Genomic DNA, 18,925 nt, shown 5'->3' on the forward strand with positions numbered 1-18,925 from the left:
TCTTATATAATTACAATTTACACTAATCATCCTGTTTGCAAAAGTTTACATTACCTTGATTCTTAATATAGTGTATTGAATACTTGATCATCGGTTATCATCAATTAGTCCCTCAAACATAAATGTGAGCAGCTGGATCTCTACATCATACACCCTCAGGAAAAAAAGGGTACAAAAGTTGTCATTGGGGTGGTACCTTTTCATAAGGCACAACTTTGTACATAAAGAGTCCATATTGGTACCTTAAAGGTGCCATAGAATGCAAAAATCACTTTTATTAGGAATTTTATAAGTGATTTTAACACAGTTGTCTGGCCATAGTGTGTGAAAACAACCAGCCTATAATGCTAAAAAATCTACCCACACATTGTTTTATAATCCTAATAAATCACAAACAGTCTCTCCACACAAGCAGTTCCAGATTTCTCACTACTATGATGTAATACTCGGGGAAAGTTCCGGCCATTTGTGAAGCTCTCTGCCATATTAGCATATACATAGCCCCGAGTCAAGTCAAGTCATCTTTATTTATATAGCACTTTTACCAATACAGTTTGTAACAAAGCAAATGAACAGCATTAAATAGGAAAATACTGTCTCAACAGAGCAAAAAGGCCATTCATCATTGAATTCAGTGATGTCATCATCCAGCTCAGTTCAGTTTAAATGGAATCTGTGCAATTAGAGAGGCGACAGTGGCAAGAATAACCAAAACTCCATGGTGACAGAATGGAAAAAAACATTGGGAGAAACAAGGCTCAGCTGGGGGGGCAGTTTTTCCTGGTCAGACGAAACCAACAGTTAAACTCCAGGCTGCAGCAAAGTCAGATTGTGCAGAAGAATCATCTATTTCCTGTGGTCTTGTCCCGGTGGCCATCTAGGAGACATGGTCTTGACTGCGGATCAGTCTCTGGGGCTCATCTAGCTGTCCTGGTCTTCGCTGACATTCAGGGCTGTAGAGGTCCTCTCTAGGTGCTGATCCACCATCTGGGCTGGATAAATACTGGATCCGGGTGACTGCAGTGACCATCTGATCTGGATACAGACTGGATCTAGTGGCTACGGTGACCTCGGATAAGAGAGAAACCAACTAATATTAGCGTAGATGCCATTCTTCTAATGATGTAGAAACTACATTGGGTGTTATGGGAAGTTTTCCCGGTTCCGGTTTACCTAATTAATGCAGCCTAATATTTTAACAGATTTGAAAGTTAGAAATGTGTTATTGTGTTGTGTGTAAACCAGGTTAAAGAGGTGGGTCTTTAATCTAGATTTAAACTGACAGAGTGTGTCTGCCTCCCAAACAATTTTAGGTGGTTTATTCCAGAGTTTGGGAGCTAAGTAGGAAAAGGATCTGCTGCCTGCAGTTGATTTTGATATTCAAGACAGTTTTGAGAATGAGCGGATGTGGAAGACTATAGCTCATTCAAATACCGAGGTGCTAAACCATTCAGGGCTTCATAAGTAATAAGCATGATTTTAAAATATATAAGATGTTTGATAGGGAGACTAAAATGGTCATACTTCCTGGTTCTAGTAAGAACTCTAGCTGCTGCATTTTGGACTAGCTGGAGTTTGTTTATTAAGCATGCAGAACAACTACCAAATAAAGCATTACAATAATCTAACCTTGAGGTTGTGAATGAATGAATTAACGTTTCTGCATTTGACATTGAGAGCATAGATCACAATTTAGAAAATATTTTTGAGATGAAAAAAATGCAGTTTTACAAATGCTAGAAATGTGGCTTTCAAAGCAAAGATTGCTATCAAATAACACACCTAGGTTCCTAACTGATGACAAAGAATTGACAGAGCAGCCATTAAGTCTTAGACAGTGTTCTAAATGATCACATGCAGAGTTTTTAGCTCCTATAATTAACACCTCTGTTTTTGTCAGAATTTAACAGTTAGAAATTACTCATCCATCCAGGTTTTTATATCGACTATGCATTCCGTTATTTTTCAAATTGGTATGTTTCTCTGGGCCTTGAATAACTATAGAGCTAAGTATCATCAGCATAACTAAACTAACACCGTGCTTCCTGATGATATGTCCCAAGGGTAACATGTAAAGTGTGAAAAGTAATGGCCCTAGTACTGAGCCTTGAGGTACTCCATAATGCTCTTGTGATCAATATGATATCTCTTTATTCACTGCTAAGAATTAATGCCACCAAAGTTTTCTAGTCTATTCAAGAGGATGCTGTGGTAAATAATGCACAGCACTAAGATCCAATAACACTAATAGAGAGATACAACCACGATCAGATGATAAGAGGAGGTCATTTGTAACTCTAAGGAAAGCAGTTTCAGTACTATGATAGGTCTAAATCCTGACATGAAATCCTCACAGTTACCATCTTTCTCTAAAAAGGAATATAATTAGTATCTAGTATCTTGGACAGAAAAGGAAGATTTGAGATCAGTCTGTAATTAACTAGTTCTTTGTGGTATAATTGTGTTTTTATGATGAGAGGCTTAATAACCAGTTTGAAGGTTTTGGGGACATATCCTAAGGATAATGATGAATTAATAATAGTCAGAAGAAGATCTATGAGTTCTGGAAGCACCTTTTTTAGGAACTTGGAATAGGGTCTAACATACATGTTGTTGGTTTAGATGATTTAACAACTTTGTACAATTCTTCCTCTCCTATGGTAGAGAATGTGTGGAACTGTTCTTCAGGGGATCTACAAAGCACTGTCTGATGCGATACTGTAGCTGACGGCTGCATGGATAATTTTTTCATCTCTAATAGTATCAATCTTGGAAGTAAAGTAGTTCCTAAAGTCATTACTACTGTGCTGTTGAGGAATGTCAACACCTGTTGATGCTTTATTTTTTGTTAATTTAGCCACTGTATTGAATTAATACCTGGGGTTACATTGGTCTTCTTCTAAAAGAGATAAAAATAATCAGTTTTTAATGCTTTTCTGTAGAATAGTGTAGATTCCTGCCAACCAATATGAAATACTTCTAGTTTTGTTTTCCTACAGCTGCGCTCCATTTTCCAGGCTGCTCTCTTTAGGGTGCTAGTGTGCTCATTATACCACAATGTCAGACTGTTTTCCTTAATCTTCATGAAGCGTAAAATGTCCACATACCACTCCAAAGAGCCCACTCCCTCCTTTGCTTCAGCACTTCCCCCGAGACCTCCAGATCTCCTCCCTGACCCTAAGCCCTGTATCCCCTGTGTCTTTGCTGGTTCCGCCCGGCATAAAATCTCCTGTGTTTCTGCTGGTTCCGCCCAGCATAGAATCTCCTGTGTCTCCACTGGTTCCGCCCAGCATAGAATCTCCTGTGTCTCCACTGGTTCTGCCCAGCATAGAACCTCCCGTGCCTCCGCTGGTTCCACCCAGCATAGAATCCCCTGTTATGCCAAGAAAAGGCCCACTAGCTGTTGCCACCGAACTCACCCTGACCCAAATGAGGAGAATGAGGAGGAAAATGCTGTATTCAACCCTCATCCTCACTCCCGATCCCCAGTTAAGCCCAAGAGGGGCTCCCGATCCCCAGTTGAGCCCAGGGAGGGCTCCTGATTCTCCGATGAACCCAGGGACTGCTCCTGATTCTCCAACGAGCCCAGGGAGGGCTCCTGAACCCCAGTAAGCTCCAGTGTCAGCTCCAGCCCAGAGATCACTCCAGTGTCGGCTCCAGTCCCAGAGCTGGCTCCAGTATCGGCTCCAGCCCAAGAGCTCGCTCCAGTGTCTTCTCCAGGTCCCGAGTCCAGCCCGATAAGTTTTCCCAAGTATTTTTTTCTTTGGGGAGGTTTGGGGCAGTAGAGATCCAGACAAGGCTGAGGCGGGGGTTGGAGCCTCGCCCTCGGAGCCAGTTCCGCCATGGTCTCCCGAGTCTCCAGTTCCGCAATGGCCTCCCGAGTCTCCAGATCCGCCATGGCCACACCAGTCTCCAGATCCACCCTGGAGGTCCTCCTCTGCTCCACCCTGTTCCTGTACTGCACCAACCTCCAGGGCGCCCACCCCCCCTCCCCAATGTTATGGCTCAGGACAAGCCTTCCAGGAGGGGGGAGTACTGTCACAAGTTGGTCTGGTTCATCACCAGCACCTGTTTACTTCACAATTTAGCTGTTTAATCACTAGCACCTGATCTCTATTCAGTCACCCTTTCCCCACCACATAAAAGCACACACCTCAGTCAGCAGTTTGTCCGATGTAGTAGCTGCACAGTGGAAATCTTCCTGTTATGAGCTAAAAGCATTGACTCTACTAAACCTCTCTACCTACCACTTTGTCAGCACTATCTTCCTAGTCTCCTGTGTTCCTCCAGAGTTCTTCCAGCATTTTCCCCTGTGTGTCTCCAGCAATCCTTCCTTCAAGGTCTCCTCTCCTGCGTTTTCCCCAAAGTGTGTGCAACTATTCCTCCACCCTGGTCACCCCACCGGCAGTACTGACCATATCAAATCCAGTCATCATCACCCTGCTCAATGCCTCCTCTGGTTTCTCTCCCCTGCATCTCTCCTTATTTACACATAAACCTGATTTAAAATAAACTTGTCACCTATAACCTTCTGTTCCTGAGCCAGTGTGTTACATAAAGGAGCAACCTTATCTAAAATTCTAGAAAAGAAAGAGTCCATAGTTTCTGTTACATCATCAAGTTATTCTGAGTTTTTGGATGTGGTAAGGAATTGAGATAAATCAGGAAGATTAGTTACAAAGCAGTCTTTTGAGGTAGAAGTGATGGTTCTACCGTACTTGTAACAAGGAGTAGAATTTACCGTTTCAGCTACAGTACAGACCAAAAGTTTGGACACACCTTCTCATTCAAAGAGTTTTCTTTATTTTCATGACTATGAAAATTGTAGAGTAACACTGACTAGATAATGATCTGTGATATCATGCTTGACTGCATAATTTCAACACCATCAACATCAATTCCATGTGACCGTATTAAATCTAGAGTATGATTTTACAATGAGTAGTTCATCATTTTCATTATCAACATGGACATTAAAATAACCAAGAATTAAAACTTGGATATAAAATCTGCAAATTATTTAAAAAAATTCTGTATGTTGCCCTGGTGGCCTGTATACAGTAGCCAGTACAATCATCACAGGGGATTTATCATTAACACTTGTTTCTCTGGATAGTGTTATATGAAGGATCATTACTTCAAATGAGGTATACTGGAAGCCCGCCCTCTGAGTAATACTGAAAATATTTTTAGAAATTGTAGCAACACCTCCCACTTTACCTTTTGGACATTGCTCATGTTTATAAAAATAATCCTTTTGGGGAACAGTAGAATCATTTAAAATAATGTTATCATCAGGTTTTAGCCAGATTTCTGTCAAACAGAGCACATCTGGGTTATGATCAGTGATCATATAATTTACAAAAAGTGCTTTCGTAGAAAGAGACATGATATTCAATATGTCAAGCTTTGTCCTTTGTTTCTCCATGTTACATCTGCTTTTTATTTGTTGAAAATCGATTAAATTGTTACTCTTAAATTGGTTGTATTTTCAAGTTCGGGGAACAGACACAGTCTCTATAGTGTGACAACTAGGTGAAAGAGTCTCTATGTGCTGAGAATTAACTTATTTCTGTGGCGTGATGCAACAGTCATTTTAGCCAGTCTGTCTGCTTCCTGACCTGGGCCCCAGTTAGTCAAGTTCAAACTCTATGTGCCATATTTCTAGAGAGAAGAGCGCACCACCCCAGGAGGGATGAAGACCATGTCTTTTCAACAGATCAGGTCTGCCCGAAAACTCATCCAATTGTCTGTGAAACCTATGGTATTCTGCGGACACCACTTAAACATCCAGCCATTGAGTGATGACAATCTGATATGTATCTCATCACCACGGTAAGCAGGGAGGAGACCAGAGCATATTACAGTATCTGACATCATACTTGCAAGTTCACACACCTCTTTAATGTTATTTTCAGTGATCTCCGACTGAGACTCAAGTCGAACATCATTAGCGCCGGCGTGAATAACAATCTTACTGAATTTACGTTTAGTATTAGCCAGCACTTTTAAATTTGCCAAGATGTCAGGCGCTCTGGCTCCCGGTAAACAGTGGACTATGGTGGCTGGTGTCTGTATTTTCACATTCCATACAATCACCAATAACTAGAGCACTTTTATCAGGTTTCTCAGTGGGTGTGTCACTGAGTGGGGAGAACCTGTTTAATGTTGTGATCGGAACAGAAGAGCGGTGTTTTGACCCGAGACTATGCCGCCTCACAATCACCCAGTTGCCCTGCTCCAGAGGGGCTTTAGCCAAAACCGAACAATGTACAGGACTCCCTGAGCTAGTCGCATCCAAAGCCGTATCTACAGCCATATTCTCACTGTCTTAAGCCCCTTTCACACTGCCATTCCGGCAAATACAGGGGTAAAGTGTTCCTGTAATTGTTCCCTGGTCGCTGGATTTGGCACTTTCACACTGCCAGTGATGACCCGGTATATGTGCGTGCTTTCACACACAACCCTTGAAGATCCCGTAACGACACGTGACATAAGCGCGTGACGTGTAATGTACGAGTCGACAAGGCTTGGCACGTTATACTTTAACTGAAGCAAGCAAACGATCTCTGAGTCAGTGCGGAAAGTGAGGAACTAACTGATCTCTGCTCCATTACAGTTTGCACATATGTTTTCGTCGCGAATGTTGATCTTCCTTCAAAACAGCCGGCAAAAGAGTCGCGCGTCATCACTTCGATACGGAATTAGAACTGGCTTTTGTTCACACAGCGCTCGTTCCGGATCGATTACCGCAATGTTACGGGTTCGATTCGGTAATCAATTCCGGGACGTGGTTGCTTTCACACAGAAGGCGACCAGGCAATGTTACGGGAATATTGCGGGTCCGACGTGCAGTGTGAAAGGGGCTTTAGATTAAAGTTTGGATGCGTGTCTCTAATTCTGAAACCTTCTCTGTCAGCCTAACTATTTCCCTGCATTTATCACATGTAAATCCCTTGTTGCTGACAGAGTACATGTGGCAAGCGGTGCAAACAACAATAGCAGGAGAAGTAGCCATTACTCATCCATGATTGAAGAATGATTCTGACTTACCACTGTTGTTTGATGAACTCCTGAAAAATGGCGCGCAAGAGAAAAGAAACGAGAAAAAAAAACAATAATAGAAATGCGGATGGAAATGTGATGTCAAGCTAACCGGCTAACGAATGCTAACGAATGAAAATGAATGCTGTCTGTCTGTCTTCAATCAGTTCTGTGAATGACATTCTTTATAAAGTAGCAACAATGTCGTTTGTAAAGTACAGTACTGTGCAAAAGCACATTAGTATTTTCATCTCAAAAAAGGGTTTTAGGCCAATTATTTATATCGTTTGTTGTAGTCTGTCAGTAGGAAATATCAGTTTACATTTCCAAACATTCATTTTGCCATTATTTTTAAAATAATCTAGTAAGAATTTTGAATGCACAAGCATTCTGACAAGAGCCTGTGTGCCACATGGAAATGTTAACTGATATTTTCTACTACACACAACAGCAAAATATATAAATAACTGGCCGAGCACCATTCTTTTGGGTGAAAATACGCATTAATTGAGATTAATTAATTACACAAAAAATAACGAGTTAACTAAGATTAATTAATTACAGAAAAAAATCCCGCATTTTTAATAACTTATTTTTGCACCGCGGAACGTTTCTCACTGGATGAGTTTCGGTGGACCGATTATACTGGAGCACCAACTAGCGTTCGCATATCACCGCAGCACATCGAGCCTCAAATATCACCTCAACGCAAAACATATAGCAGCTAACGTGGACTTTACACTTTATGTTGAACTATGTATTATTTTGTTGGTGCAACAGAGAGTTGAACTTAGTATGTTATGGCCTCTGAAGCAACAGAGAGATGTTTTCTAATAATCAGTGTTTCCAGTGTTCTGACTCTTATTGACAGTATTGTGTTTTACTTAAAAAAACACTTTACAGAAGGTTCCAGCACCTATAAGCTTCCTGAATTTCTGAAATGTACTATTTTTAAATTGTTTCTAAATATGTTATTGCTACACTTCATGGCAAAAATTGCACTGGTCTGCTAGACTTGGTTGAACAAAAATAAACAATATTTTGTTGCTTAAGCTTATGTATTCAGTCATTATTCAATGGTATACTATAAATCCATGTGAAAAAAAAAATACTTCTCACTGTTCTCAGGACAAATATTTAAATGCGATTAAAATGCGATTAATTTCGATTAATTAATTACAAAGCCTCTAATTAATTAGATACATTTTTTTAATTGAGTCCCGGCCCTAATAATTAAATTAAATATATTTAATTTAGTGTAATTAAAGTATGCGTTCATGTTTGTTAAGGGCTAGATTTTCGCTGGAGGAAACAACTCAGCTGTGATGAGCGGTGAACTGAGTGAAAACTTTACAGTAGATGGGAAACCAACTGCTCCCTCTTGACCTTTTGTAAACTGTATTTATGACAAAGAACTGCACAGATAAAGATATTCTAACACACACCTTGTTTCTAACACAACTCCTCTGTTTCTGTTTGAGTTCCCTTGCACTGCTCCGCTGCGGTCTGCGGATTAAAGAGCGCGCTGAAAGATGGGGGGGGGACTGGTCTGCCACCTTTTTTATATGAAATTTAAGCGGACTGACTCTGAGGCGATCGTAAATTTGAGTACAGTTTATGGAGCTAAATGCTATAGCCCTGCTAAAACAGCCTAGTTTTGCCCATGCTTCTTGTGTACATTTCGGAGTACCAGGCCAAATATTTCAATCGATTGCTAAGGCAATTAAGAGGCACCGAAATCTACGTTCTGATTCGGTTCGGTGCATACCGTTCCATAGGTACTGGTACCCAACCCTAGTCTCCATAGACCACTGCGGACATGGAGGTTAACTTTCATTTTCTAAGGAAATGTCCCGAAAAAAAAAAATCCTATAGGTTTGTGGTAAAAAAAAATGGGTAACACTTTATTTTGATAGTCCCCCTATAGATAGTCTATTGATTGTCTGCTGACTATAACTTACTTCACAAGTACTTATCTACTTACTCTCATAATGTGCTAATATTTGTGACTGCCTCACAAAGGAGGGTCAGTTCAATGCTGGAGTTTGCTGCAAAGATTTCCTCTGAAAGAGGGATCAATACCAATGCTTCTTGAACAAATGTCTAGACTCCAGACAAAGTAAGCATCACACGTCATGATTTGTTTTCCAAAAGAGCTTCTTGGCTCTCAGTTAGGCTAATGTTGCTAAAGCTACCATTGTCTCTGCCTGTTTTCACTAATGTGTGTTCAGTCATGGGGGGGATTATTATGCGGCCCCATCGTTCACAGCTTAGTGCCAATGTCTTGGCAAACCTTATTTTCTGTAAATGCAACACATTTTAGACTGTTTCAATTAAACTGAATTAGACCGATTGGATCATACATCTTAGACTCTAAATGTTTTGTGTAAACAACACAATTTTATTTTATTTTCAGATATTAATGTAGCACAGCTATGCATATGATTCATACGGTATATAGCAAATGTATAATGAATAAGAGACATTATATATGTTTACAAGTTAATCTTTTCTGTGCAAAAATAAATATGTATAAAAAAATTGACCTCTATTTTAGTACTGTGACTTGTCTTGACTTGACTTGAAACTTATCAGGACTCGACATGACTTGCTTAGGGTGAACCCTTGACTTGACTTGACTTGCTTGATTTATCTGAACTGTGACTTGAGACTTGCTTGGACTTGACCATGTGTGTCCCCACCTCTGGTTAGATCGGATTACAGGTTAAGTTGGTGGAGTTGGGGTTGGAGGAGGGAGTTAATTGCAAGCAGCAATGCAATGGAAGAGACACTGAATGGTGGGAATTTAAATAGACCGTAGGTGATCTGTGTCAAGACTGGATTGGTACACATCAGGAACAGCTGACTGTCAGCTGATGCAAGCGTGACTAACATGGCCTGACTGAACTAACGCGATGCTCGATTTTATTTTACTCACTTGTTGTAACATATCTTGGACTTATTGGACTTACTCCATGTGAGGCATTTCCAGTTGTAAATCAACAGCCAGGGAGATTGTGACTATGGAAACATCCTTACCTATTTTATTTTTATTTTTAGGTGGGATTTCTGGCCTTAAAACTATCACAAAAGATGCCTCCTCATTGGTGCAGTCTTTATAAAGGGCACCCTGCCTTTGGAGTCTGGAGGGGCGAAGGTGGCACTTTGAGCCTTCAAGTCTACCATGTGTTTTTGAGAATAAAGAAAATGTTGATAAACTTGTATTTAAACCGGCAAGTGAGAATTTGCTTTTGCCTCAAGATTTTCAAGCCAGATACTACTCTGGGTACAGAACAAGTTTCTGTCCCTGAGGACATTATACATTTCAGGTATCCTGAACCCGGGAGAGGATCTTCTCTTGAGATACACACTGAGGTCTGGAGAGTGGAGGACAAACCCTCAGACTGTGGGTCTGATTTGGTACAGGTTTGGCATTTCTCTCCTTCATAGCCTCTGTAGATAGATGCTCTGGCGCAGTGGCATGCACAGAGGGGCTGGGTAGAAATTGCATTCCAGGGGCACCTACGTAGATGGGGCTAAAAGGGCACTTCAGTGCTGCCGATTTTAATGGACCACTTTGATTAAAGCTGATCTATGCCTGAGATTATGTGTAACATTTCAAATGATTGAGGGAAACTCTACAAGCAGCTATATGCTTCAGCAGCATTTTTCTGACAGCACAGCCCCAGCTACTGTCAAGGTTTATCAAGCTGCTATTGCTCACTATGTGCCCTCCAGGTTTGGACACCAGTAGCTTAGGTTTTCCATTCTGCTTGAGTTCCTCCTTTGTATCTATAGTCTTAGAAGGTTTAACAGGTTCCCTGTTGACTCGTTCGGTTCAACCTCAAAGGAGGACTCTTAGAAGGTTTTGTTATTGACTGACATCTCTCAAAAGAACTGGAGATGTGAAGGCTTTATCTGTAAACTCCTGCATGGATTTTGCTCCTGCCTTTGTTTAAGTCTTATTGAAACCAAGGCTAGGATATCACACAATGTTGTTTCCAATTTATTTTGCTTCCAAGTTATAGTGTTGCGGTTTTATTTTCTGCCCTTCGATTCACAGGAGAGTGAGAGATTGTACAGGCTCTGTCAGCCTCATCAATGAGGATTTACGTCGACTGCAAAAGTCAGTGGCATGAATTGGATCATCTGCTTGTTTTCACAGGCTGATAAACTGTGAATCACTTTACAGCAGGGACATCACAATGGACAGAAAGGGGGACAAAGTGCATAGGACCCAGAGTCTTAATGGGGCCCACAACAATGCATAAGCTAATGAATTTGCTGACATTGAATCTATATGCGCTATATGTCAGACAGTTTCCACATCTGAAAGGTGTTCCCATAGCATCAACAGTGACTCGTCTCCTTCTCATGGAAACAGCGTTGCATATTTATCCAAGGCTTTTATATCTAAAAAAAATAATATAAAATGCTGTAATAAAAGCTTGGCTGCCTTTCTATAAAAACAAGTGTGTTTCCAAAAAACTTACTAAAAACTAAAACAATACAACGCTCATTACTGGGGCTATACCCTTTCAAAAGGTATGTCTTTGTACAGTATTTACTTTATACACATTAGTACCTTAATGGTGCATATTAGTAACTAATGATTAGGTGAAGTAAGGTCCTAATAAAGCAGCATACATTGATGTACATACTGCTTTGTAATGTACTACAATACACTGAGATTTATTTGAACTAATTCTACATAGCTTCTAACTATTATTTGCTGTTAGTGCAGATAAAATATTATTTTATTTGTAAAAAGCAACTATAATTACTTGCTTTTTTTGCATTTAACATGATTTGCACTTCTTGCAAATAGACTCTGCCACAAATGAAACCTAGAAAATGAATACATTCAAAATAGATGCATTTGGAGTGGCTTTCTATTATGTGCAATAGTCTGTAGAGACTGAGGTCTTGATCAACTGTTGCAGAAAATCGGATAAATTCCAACCCATCCTGCTTCTTTATTTTCAGTGAACAGATAACTAGTGAATTGTGTCCACACAGAGCAGAACAGGATCAAAATAATTAAAGCCTTGCCAGATCTTGGGCAGCACTTTCTCTACAGATACATATAGCAAAAATCACAGAGGAATTAATTGATCTCTTCATGCCTGGACTTGAAGGCCAGACTTTCATCAATATTTTCTTTTTGTCTGCATAAATCTTCTACTGTACCTCTTCAGCTGTGTAAGGCAGTGATAAAACGTGAGTAAAGATGTATTGCTAAAGAAACACCAAATCTTATTACACCAGTGAATGCTGCTGACGCAATACCATTAAAAATAAAGAAACACATCACTACTTCATTTCATAATGTGAGTTTTGCCTGAATAGCAATGGGGCTGAAACAAAGTACAATTCCCTCATCTGTATTCCTCTCCAGCTCACGTACTGTCTGCTGATGTCCATTTTTTTGATTGTTTGTTTGTTCTTGAGTGATGAGAACTGAGCATTGTTTGAGTGATTTGAGTGCTTGAAAAGACGGACCACTAGAACATGTCTATCCAAGTCCAAAGAAGTATATTTTAAAAGGTTTGCATGCTGTGTGAGGCATAGTGGAACATTTAAAATGGGTATTTGTTCCATCTTTCCATTAAATTATGAACAAGAAGTTAATTGCATTAAAAAACTGTAAGTACTACACCCAGTTATCTAATAGAGAAAAAAATAAGCATTTTTTTTATGTTCATAGTAGAAGAATTCAATGCAAACAGGAACTAGCAGCATTCACATACAAAGTCATGTCAACAAAACAAACATCCAGTAACCTTCTCATCTCAGGGAGGTGTTCTTGAGGAGGTAAGTGATGTTCTCACCTGTGGGGTAACGCTCAATAACAGGTAGATCATCCACCTGCAGCGTGGCATTGCCGCCACTTCTTGTGAACTTCACTATATGGTTCTTTCCATCATTTACAAACTTTGCTTTCTCCTCGATGTTGATGTCATCTGTGCCCACATTAAATATAGCTGCAATGTAGCCATTTACCTGGAGAAAAACAAACAGAAACAAAAAGGTTGACACTTGAGGTTCAATTTATGCCCTTTTTTAACATAACTAATAATGAAAAAGTCTGGAATATTTGGTTGAAATTAATGGTAACACTTTAGTTTATGTCAGGATCCTACCCTGACAGCCCTGTCCATCTTGTCTCTGTTCCATGTTTCTTTGTTTGTTTTGTGTCTAAGCACATGGTTCTGTCTTTGTTCGTGTCTGCCACGTGCTCCCCTTGTCCCACCTCCTTGTTACCCCTGGTCACGCCCCCTTGTTTAGCCCTTGTCTGCTTGATTGTTTTCACCTGATCCTCATGTGTACTGTCCTATATATTGGGGTTTCTTTCCTTGTGTCTCTGCTGGTTAGTTTTTGGTGTTTACCTGTCTCTTGGCCTAGAATTTATCCGTTTGAGCTTGATAATTATTTTGATCTCTTATCTAGTTGTTTATATCCTTTTTGGTCTTTAGCTTTGTCTAGTTTAAAAGAAAGGGAAATATTTTTGTGTATTCTGATCTAGTTTTGTTTCTCATTCGATTTAGATTTTTTATTTATTCTTGCTTAAGTGATTCCATTTGTGGATTTAATTTATTGTTCTTACTCTTGGATTATAGCTTTGGTTTTCTTGCTTCGTTCTAATTTTGTCTTTTGTTCACTCTTTGTTTTCAATTGACTGTGTCATTAAGAGTCTAGTTTTTGTGTATTGTCCTGTCTTGCCCCCACTCATATTTCCTGGCCACTGAACCCCACTGCCTGGAAGCAGCTCACCTCTCTCACGTGTCAAGTCTCTGGTCTTGTGAGTCTCTACCTGGCGACTAGACTGGTGACATTTGAGTTTCACTTAAAGCTACGGGTTTCCTGTGTCTACCTGGCCCTTCCTCTGGAGCTGCCTACAGTGTGCTTGGGCCCATGGTCATCTTGGACTGTCTCAGTGGTCATCCCTCCTGCCCGTATTGTTGTCTGCCCTGCCCATCTATTTGAACAGTTTCACGGCAAATTCCCCCAGCTGTTCCAGTCTACGCTTGTTAATAAAATACCCTTGTCTGCTCATTTTGCATTTGGGTCCCATTTCTTGCAGATCCCTGACAGTTTAAGGACCAATTCTCAATGTTAAGCGTCTTAATAGCATGGATATTACCAGCATATAGGCTGTATATTAGTAATTATAAATTACATATTAATGTCTTATTCTGCATGAGCATATTTTAGATCCCTTATTCCACCCCATACCTAAACTTAACAACTACCTTACTAACTATTATTAAGAGCAAATTAGGAACAAAATTCACAGTTAATAGTTAGTTAATCTTGAGAATCAGTCCCGAATAAAGTCCCTTACAAATCTGTTTTAACATTTCTGAGATGTCTTGATGGCACAGCACTCTTCAGGTCAGGCCACAGCATCTCAGAGGTCAGGACTTTTATTTGGTCATTTCAGAACATCAGTCATTTTGCTTTGAGTCATTATCTGGTTATTGCTAACATATTGCAGATAGGTTTATATTCAGTGAACATAACAGAGCACTCAGATCAAAAGGATCAAGTCAGTTAGAAATACCAAGGGTTCACACAAAACAAGGGGAGTCCTCCTTTAGTTACTATGCTGCCCACAGTTGGAATCAGCTTCCAGAAGAGATCAGATGTGCTAAAACACTAGTCACATTTAAATCTAGACTCAGAACTCATCTGTTTAGCTGTGCATTTATTGAATGAGCACTGTGCAATGTCCGAACTGATTGCACTATACTTTCACTGTTTTATTTATTTATTTATTTTTATGTAAAATCATTTTATAACTGTTTTTAAATGTTTTAATCATTTTAAAAGTTTTAAAATTGCTTGTTTTATTTTTGTTATTATTTTTCTTCATGATTATTTTACTCTCTTTTATGTAAAGCACTTTGAATTACCATTGTGTATGAAATGTGCTATATAAATAAACTTGCCTTGCCTTGCCTTGGTTGATTTCCTGTGCTGTAGGTCATTGTGCTGCATTACCCAGCTTCTCTTAAGCTTGATGTCTGGAGAAGTTTGATGTAAGACCTACGCTGGGCTTAGCATGCAGCTAACAAAAATGTTTTGCTAACATTCACATTAAGTTATGGAAATGCTATTTCTGATTTTTTTTTATTTATTATTATTTGCTTATAATAATTATTATTATTTTAATGTGTTAAGAATATTTCTTCTTGGTGACGTAAATGTTACAGGAACATTCCATTTCTTCATTTTGAAACATTCTGAGAACATAAATTTAGAATGTTCTCTCAATGCTTAAAACACCCATTTAGTATATTTAAAGGGCTTTTTTCTATTGGTTATGTGAACAATAGAGAACCATTCACATTTAATTATCTTGAAACTGTTATGATAACGTTAGTTCTGAAAGCAGGGTGGAGAGCCCTCCTAAGAAGTCAGTCTAACACTATAATCATGGATGTCACTGATGTGACAGAGGCTAAGAGTCTGTGACACTATACTGATCTAACAGCAGCTAAAGGGATAATATTAAAGTCATCTGTCACATTATTATACATCATGCTCATTAAGCTTGCTAACTCCGGCCTAAGATAACAAATGTATAAGATATCCAATGAATCAAAATCTAGAATATCAGAATCCATAAACACAAGAAAATCATTTTCACATTAGAATAAACATACTCGCAATGTTCTGCTCTGTGCTACACAAAATAAACATCACTCCACTAACATTTTGTTTCTTTCCTTGCTCCCAGCTGGGAGGGATCACTAGAAGTTGCATCAGTTTCTGCTCCAGGTACAGCTTATATCCCACTCCTACCTTTTGTGTTGCTTAGCAACTATACTTCAAACTACATCCTACACCAGCCCGACAGCAAGAGACACTGCTGCCTGCAACTTCACAGTCATTACTTCACTAGATATGTTTACATGCAACCTAATAATCTGTTAACGTTCAGATTGATCAAACTAAACAAAAGCCTTCATGTAAACACCTCCAGTGAAATGATTTTGGATAATATTTGCATTGGCAGCCACAAGTGCTACTGTACATCTGCATGTCTTTCAAGCAGTGTTTAATTAGTTACATTTTTGTATGTTGTGCTGATCATGTTGATAAATATATATATATATATACAGTATTGTTCAAAATAATAGCAGTACAATGTGACTAACCAGAATAATCAAGGTTTTTCGTATATTTTTTTATTGCTACGTGGCAAACAAGTTACCAGTAGGTTCAGTAGATTCTCAGAAAACAAATGAGACCCAGCATTCATGATATGCACGCTCTTAAGGCTGTGCAATTGGGCAATTAGTTGAATTAGTTGAAAGGGATGTGTTCAAAAAAATAGCAGTGTGGCATTCAATCACTGAGGTCATCAATTTTGTGAAGAAACAGGTGTGAATCAGGTGGCCCCTATTTAAGGATGAAGCCAACACTTGTTGAACATGCATTTGAAAGCTGAGGAAAATGGGTCGTTCAAGACATTGTTCAGAAGAACAGCGTACTTTGATTAAAAAGTTGATTAGAGAGGGGAAAACCTATAAAGAGGTGCAAAAAATGATAGGCTGTTCAGCTAAAATGATCTCCAATGCCTTAAAATGGAGAGCAAAACCAGAGAGACGTGGAAGAAAACGGAAGACAACCATCAAAATGGATAGAAGAATAACCAGAATGGCAAAGGCTCAGCCAATGATCACCTCCAGGATGATCAAAGACCGTCTGGAGTTACCTGTAAGTACTGTGACAGTTAGAAGACGTCTGTGTGAAGCTAATCTATTTTCAAGAATCCCCCGCAAAGTCCCTCTGTTAAAAAAAAGGCATGTGCAGAAGAGGTTACAATTTGCCAAAGAACACATCAACTGGCCTAAAGAGAAATGGAGGAACATTTTGTGGACTGATGAGAGTAAAATTGTTCTTTTTGGGTCCAAGGGCCACAGGCAGTTTGTGAGATGACCCCCAAACTCTGAATTCAAGCCACAGTACACAGTGAAGACAGTGAAGCATGGAGGTGCAAGCATCATGATATGGGCATGTTTCTCCTACTATGGTGTTGGGCCTATTTATCACATACCAGGGATCATGGATCAGTTTGCATATGTTAAAATACTTGAAGAGGTCATGTTGCCCTATGCTGAAGAGGACATGCCCTTGAAATGGTTGTTTCAACAAGACAATGACCCAAAACACACTAGTAAACGGGCAAAGTCTTGGTTCCAAACCAACAAAATTAATGTTATGGAGTGGCCAGCCCAATCTCCAGACCTTAATCCAATTGAGAACTTGTGGGGTGATATCAAAAATGCTGTTTCTGAAGCAAAACCAAGAAATGTGAATGAATTGTGGAATGTTGTTAAAGAATCATGGAGTGGAATAACAGCTGAGAGGTGCCACAAGTTGGTTGACTCCATGCCACACAGATGTCAAGCAGTTTTAAAAAACTGTGGTCATACAACTAAATATTAGTTTAGTGATTCACAGGATTGCTAAATCCCAGAAAAAAAATGTTTGTACAAAATAGTTTTGAGTTTGTACAGTCAAAGGTAGACACTGCTATTTTTTTGAACACACCCCTTTCAACTAATTGCCCAATTGCACAGCCTTAAGAGCGTGCATATCATGAATGCTGGGTCTTGTTTGTTTTCTGACAATCTACTGAACCTACTGGTAACTTGTTTGCCACGTAGCAATAAAAAATATACTAAAAACCTTGATTATTCTGGTTAGTCACATTGTACTGCTATTATTTTGAACAAAACTGTATATATATATATATATATATATATATATATATATATATATATATATATATATATATATATATATATTTATTTATTTGTGATCATGCCAATATAACACATAATTATTTAACTGAAAAAGCTGATATTGCGATAGCATTAATGTTAGACTAAAGCAACACTGACCTGCTTGTCCTGTCTGTGATACAGATGATAAGTTCAAATAATCAGCAGAAAAGAAGCAAAACACCACCAACAAAACTGAAACAAACTCCATCATGCAGGACTTTCTGCAGATGCATCTTTCTGCAAAAGACTGGAAAGTCAAAAAAAGATTTACATGATGGAGTGAGGCAAACTCATTAGTGCAGCTGATAAATATTACAGCGTTACACTCTGCTCATATCCAGTACTCTGAAAGGGGCAGAGGCTCAGATTAGAGACCCTATGCAACAGAGTGCGATGTGGGACAACACTTGATGGGTGAGTCTGGGTGCCAGCGGGTAGACACTAGTGAATGCGGGATGTGGGATAGTAAAACCATTCACAAATCACCCGCAAAAAATAAATATCTAAACATAAAATATCTAATAATAACATATAAATTGTTATGCATTTATTGTACAAAAGCAACAAGAACAATTTATATAAACTTAAAACCATTCAAAACAGATCAAACTTACAGTATCTGTTGATTTCTGGAATGCAATGGCCAATCAGAGGTGTTTAAGTTAGAATCCACTCAATGCTCAAAACTGCTCTTTGTTCCTGTGTAGTGCTAAAATTTGCGTGCTCGCGATTCCTCTTATTATTATAATTAGGTGTAGACATTATGAAAGATTCACTGTGCATATATTCATTGTGTTATAACAGCTTTGTGAGATCGCGATGAACTGAGATTTCAGCTTTTTAGTGATTATAAAGGGAGTGATCTTTGCTCGCTTTCTGCCATGCCAACCATGCACAACACTGCTCCGGGTGTGTGTTCACAGTGTGTGTGTGTGTGTGCACTGTGGATGGGTAAAATGCAGAGCATGAATTCTGAGTATAGGTCACCATACTTTGCTGTATGTCTTGTCACTTCACTTCACTTCACTTCACTTCACTTCACTTCACTTCACTCACACAGCAGCCTATGCTTGCTTTTCTGT

At 39.2% G+C, this 18,925-nt stretch overlaps 1 protein-coding gene across 2 annotated transcripts in view; it reads right to left on the reverse strand.

The window, feature by feature from the left end:
* Positions 1-18,925, reverse strand: part of LOC113113105 (neurexin-1-beta-like) — a 65,225-nt gene that overhangs the window by 14,814 nt on the left and 31,486 nt on the right. The window contains exon 3 of one of the 2 annotated variants that reach the window (XM_026279273.1): positions 12,876-13,047. In XM_026279273.1, coding sequence (XP_026135058.1) covers positions 12,876-13,047 — 172 coding nt within the window. Of the gene's footprint in view, positions 1-12,875; positions 13,048-18,925 lie in introns of those variants that run through there. The other variant, XM_026279274.1, reaches the window with a different exon arrangement.

This window comes from Carassius auratus, chromosome 13, assembly GCF_003368295.1.
Source record: "Carassius auratus strain Wakin chromosome 13, ASM336829v1, whole genome shotgun sequence".
NCBI classification, from domain to species: Eukaryota; Metazoa; Chordata; class Actinopteri; order Cypriniformes; family Cyprinidae; genus Carassius; species Carassius auratus.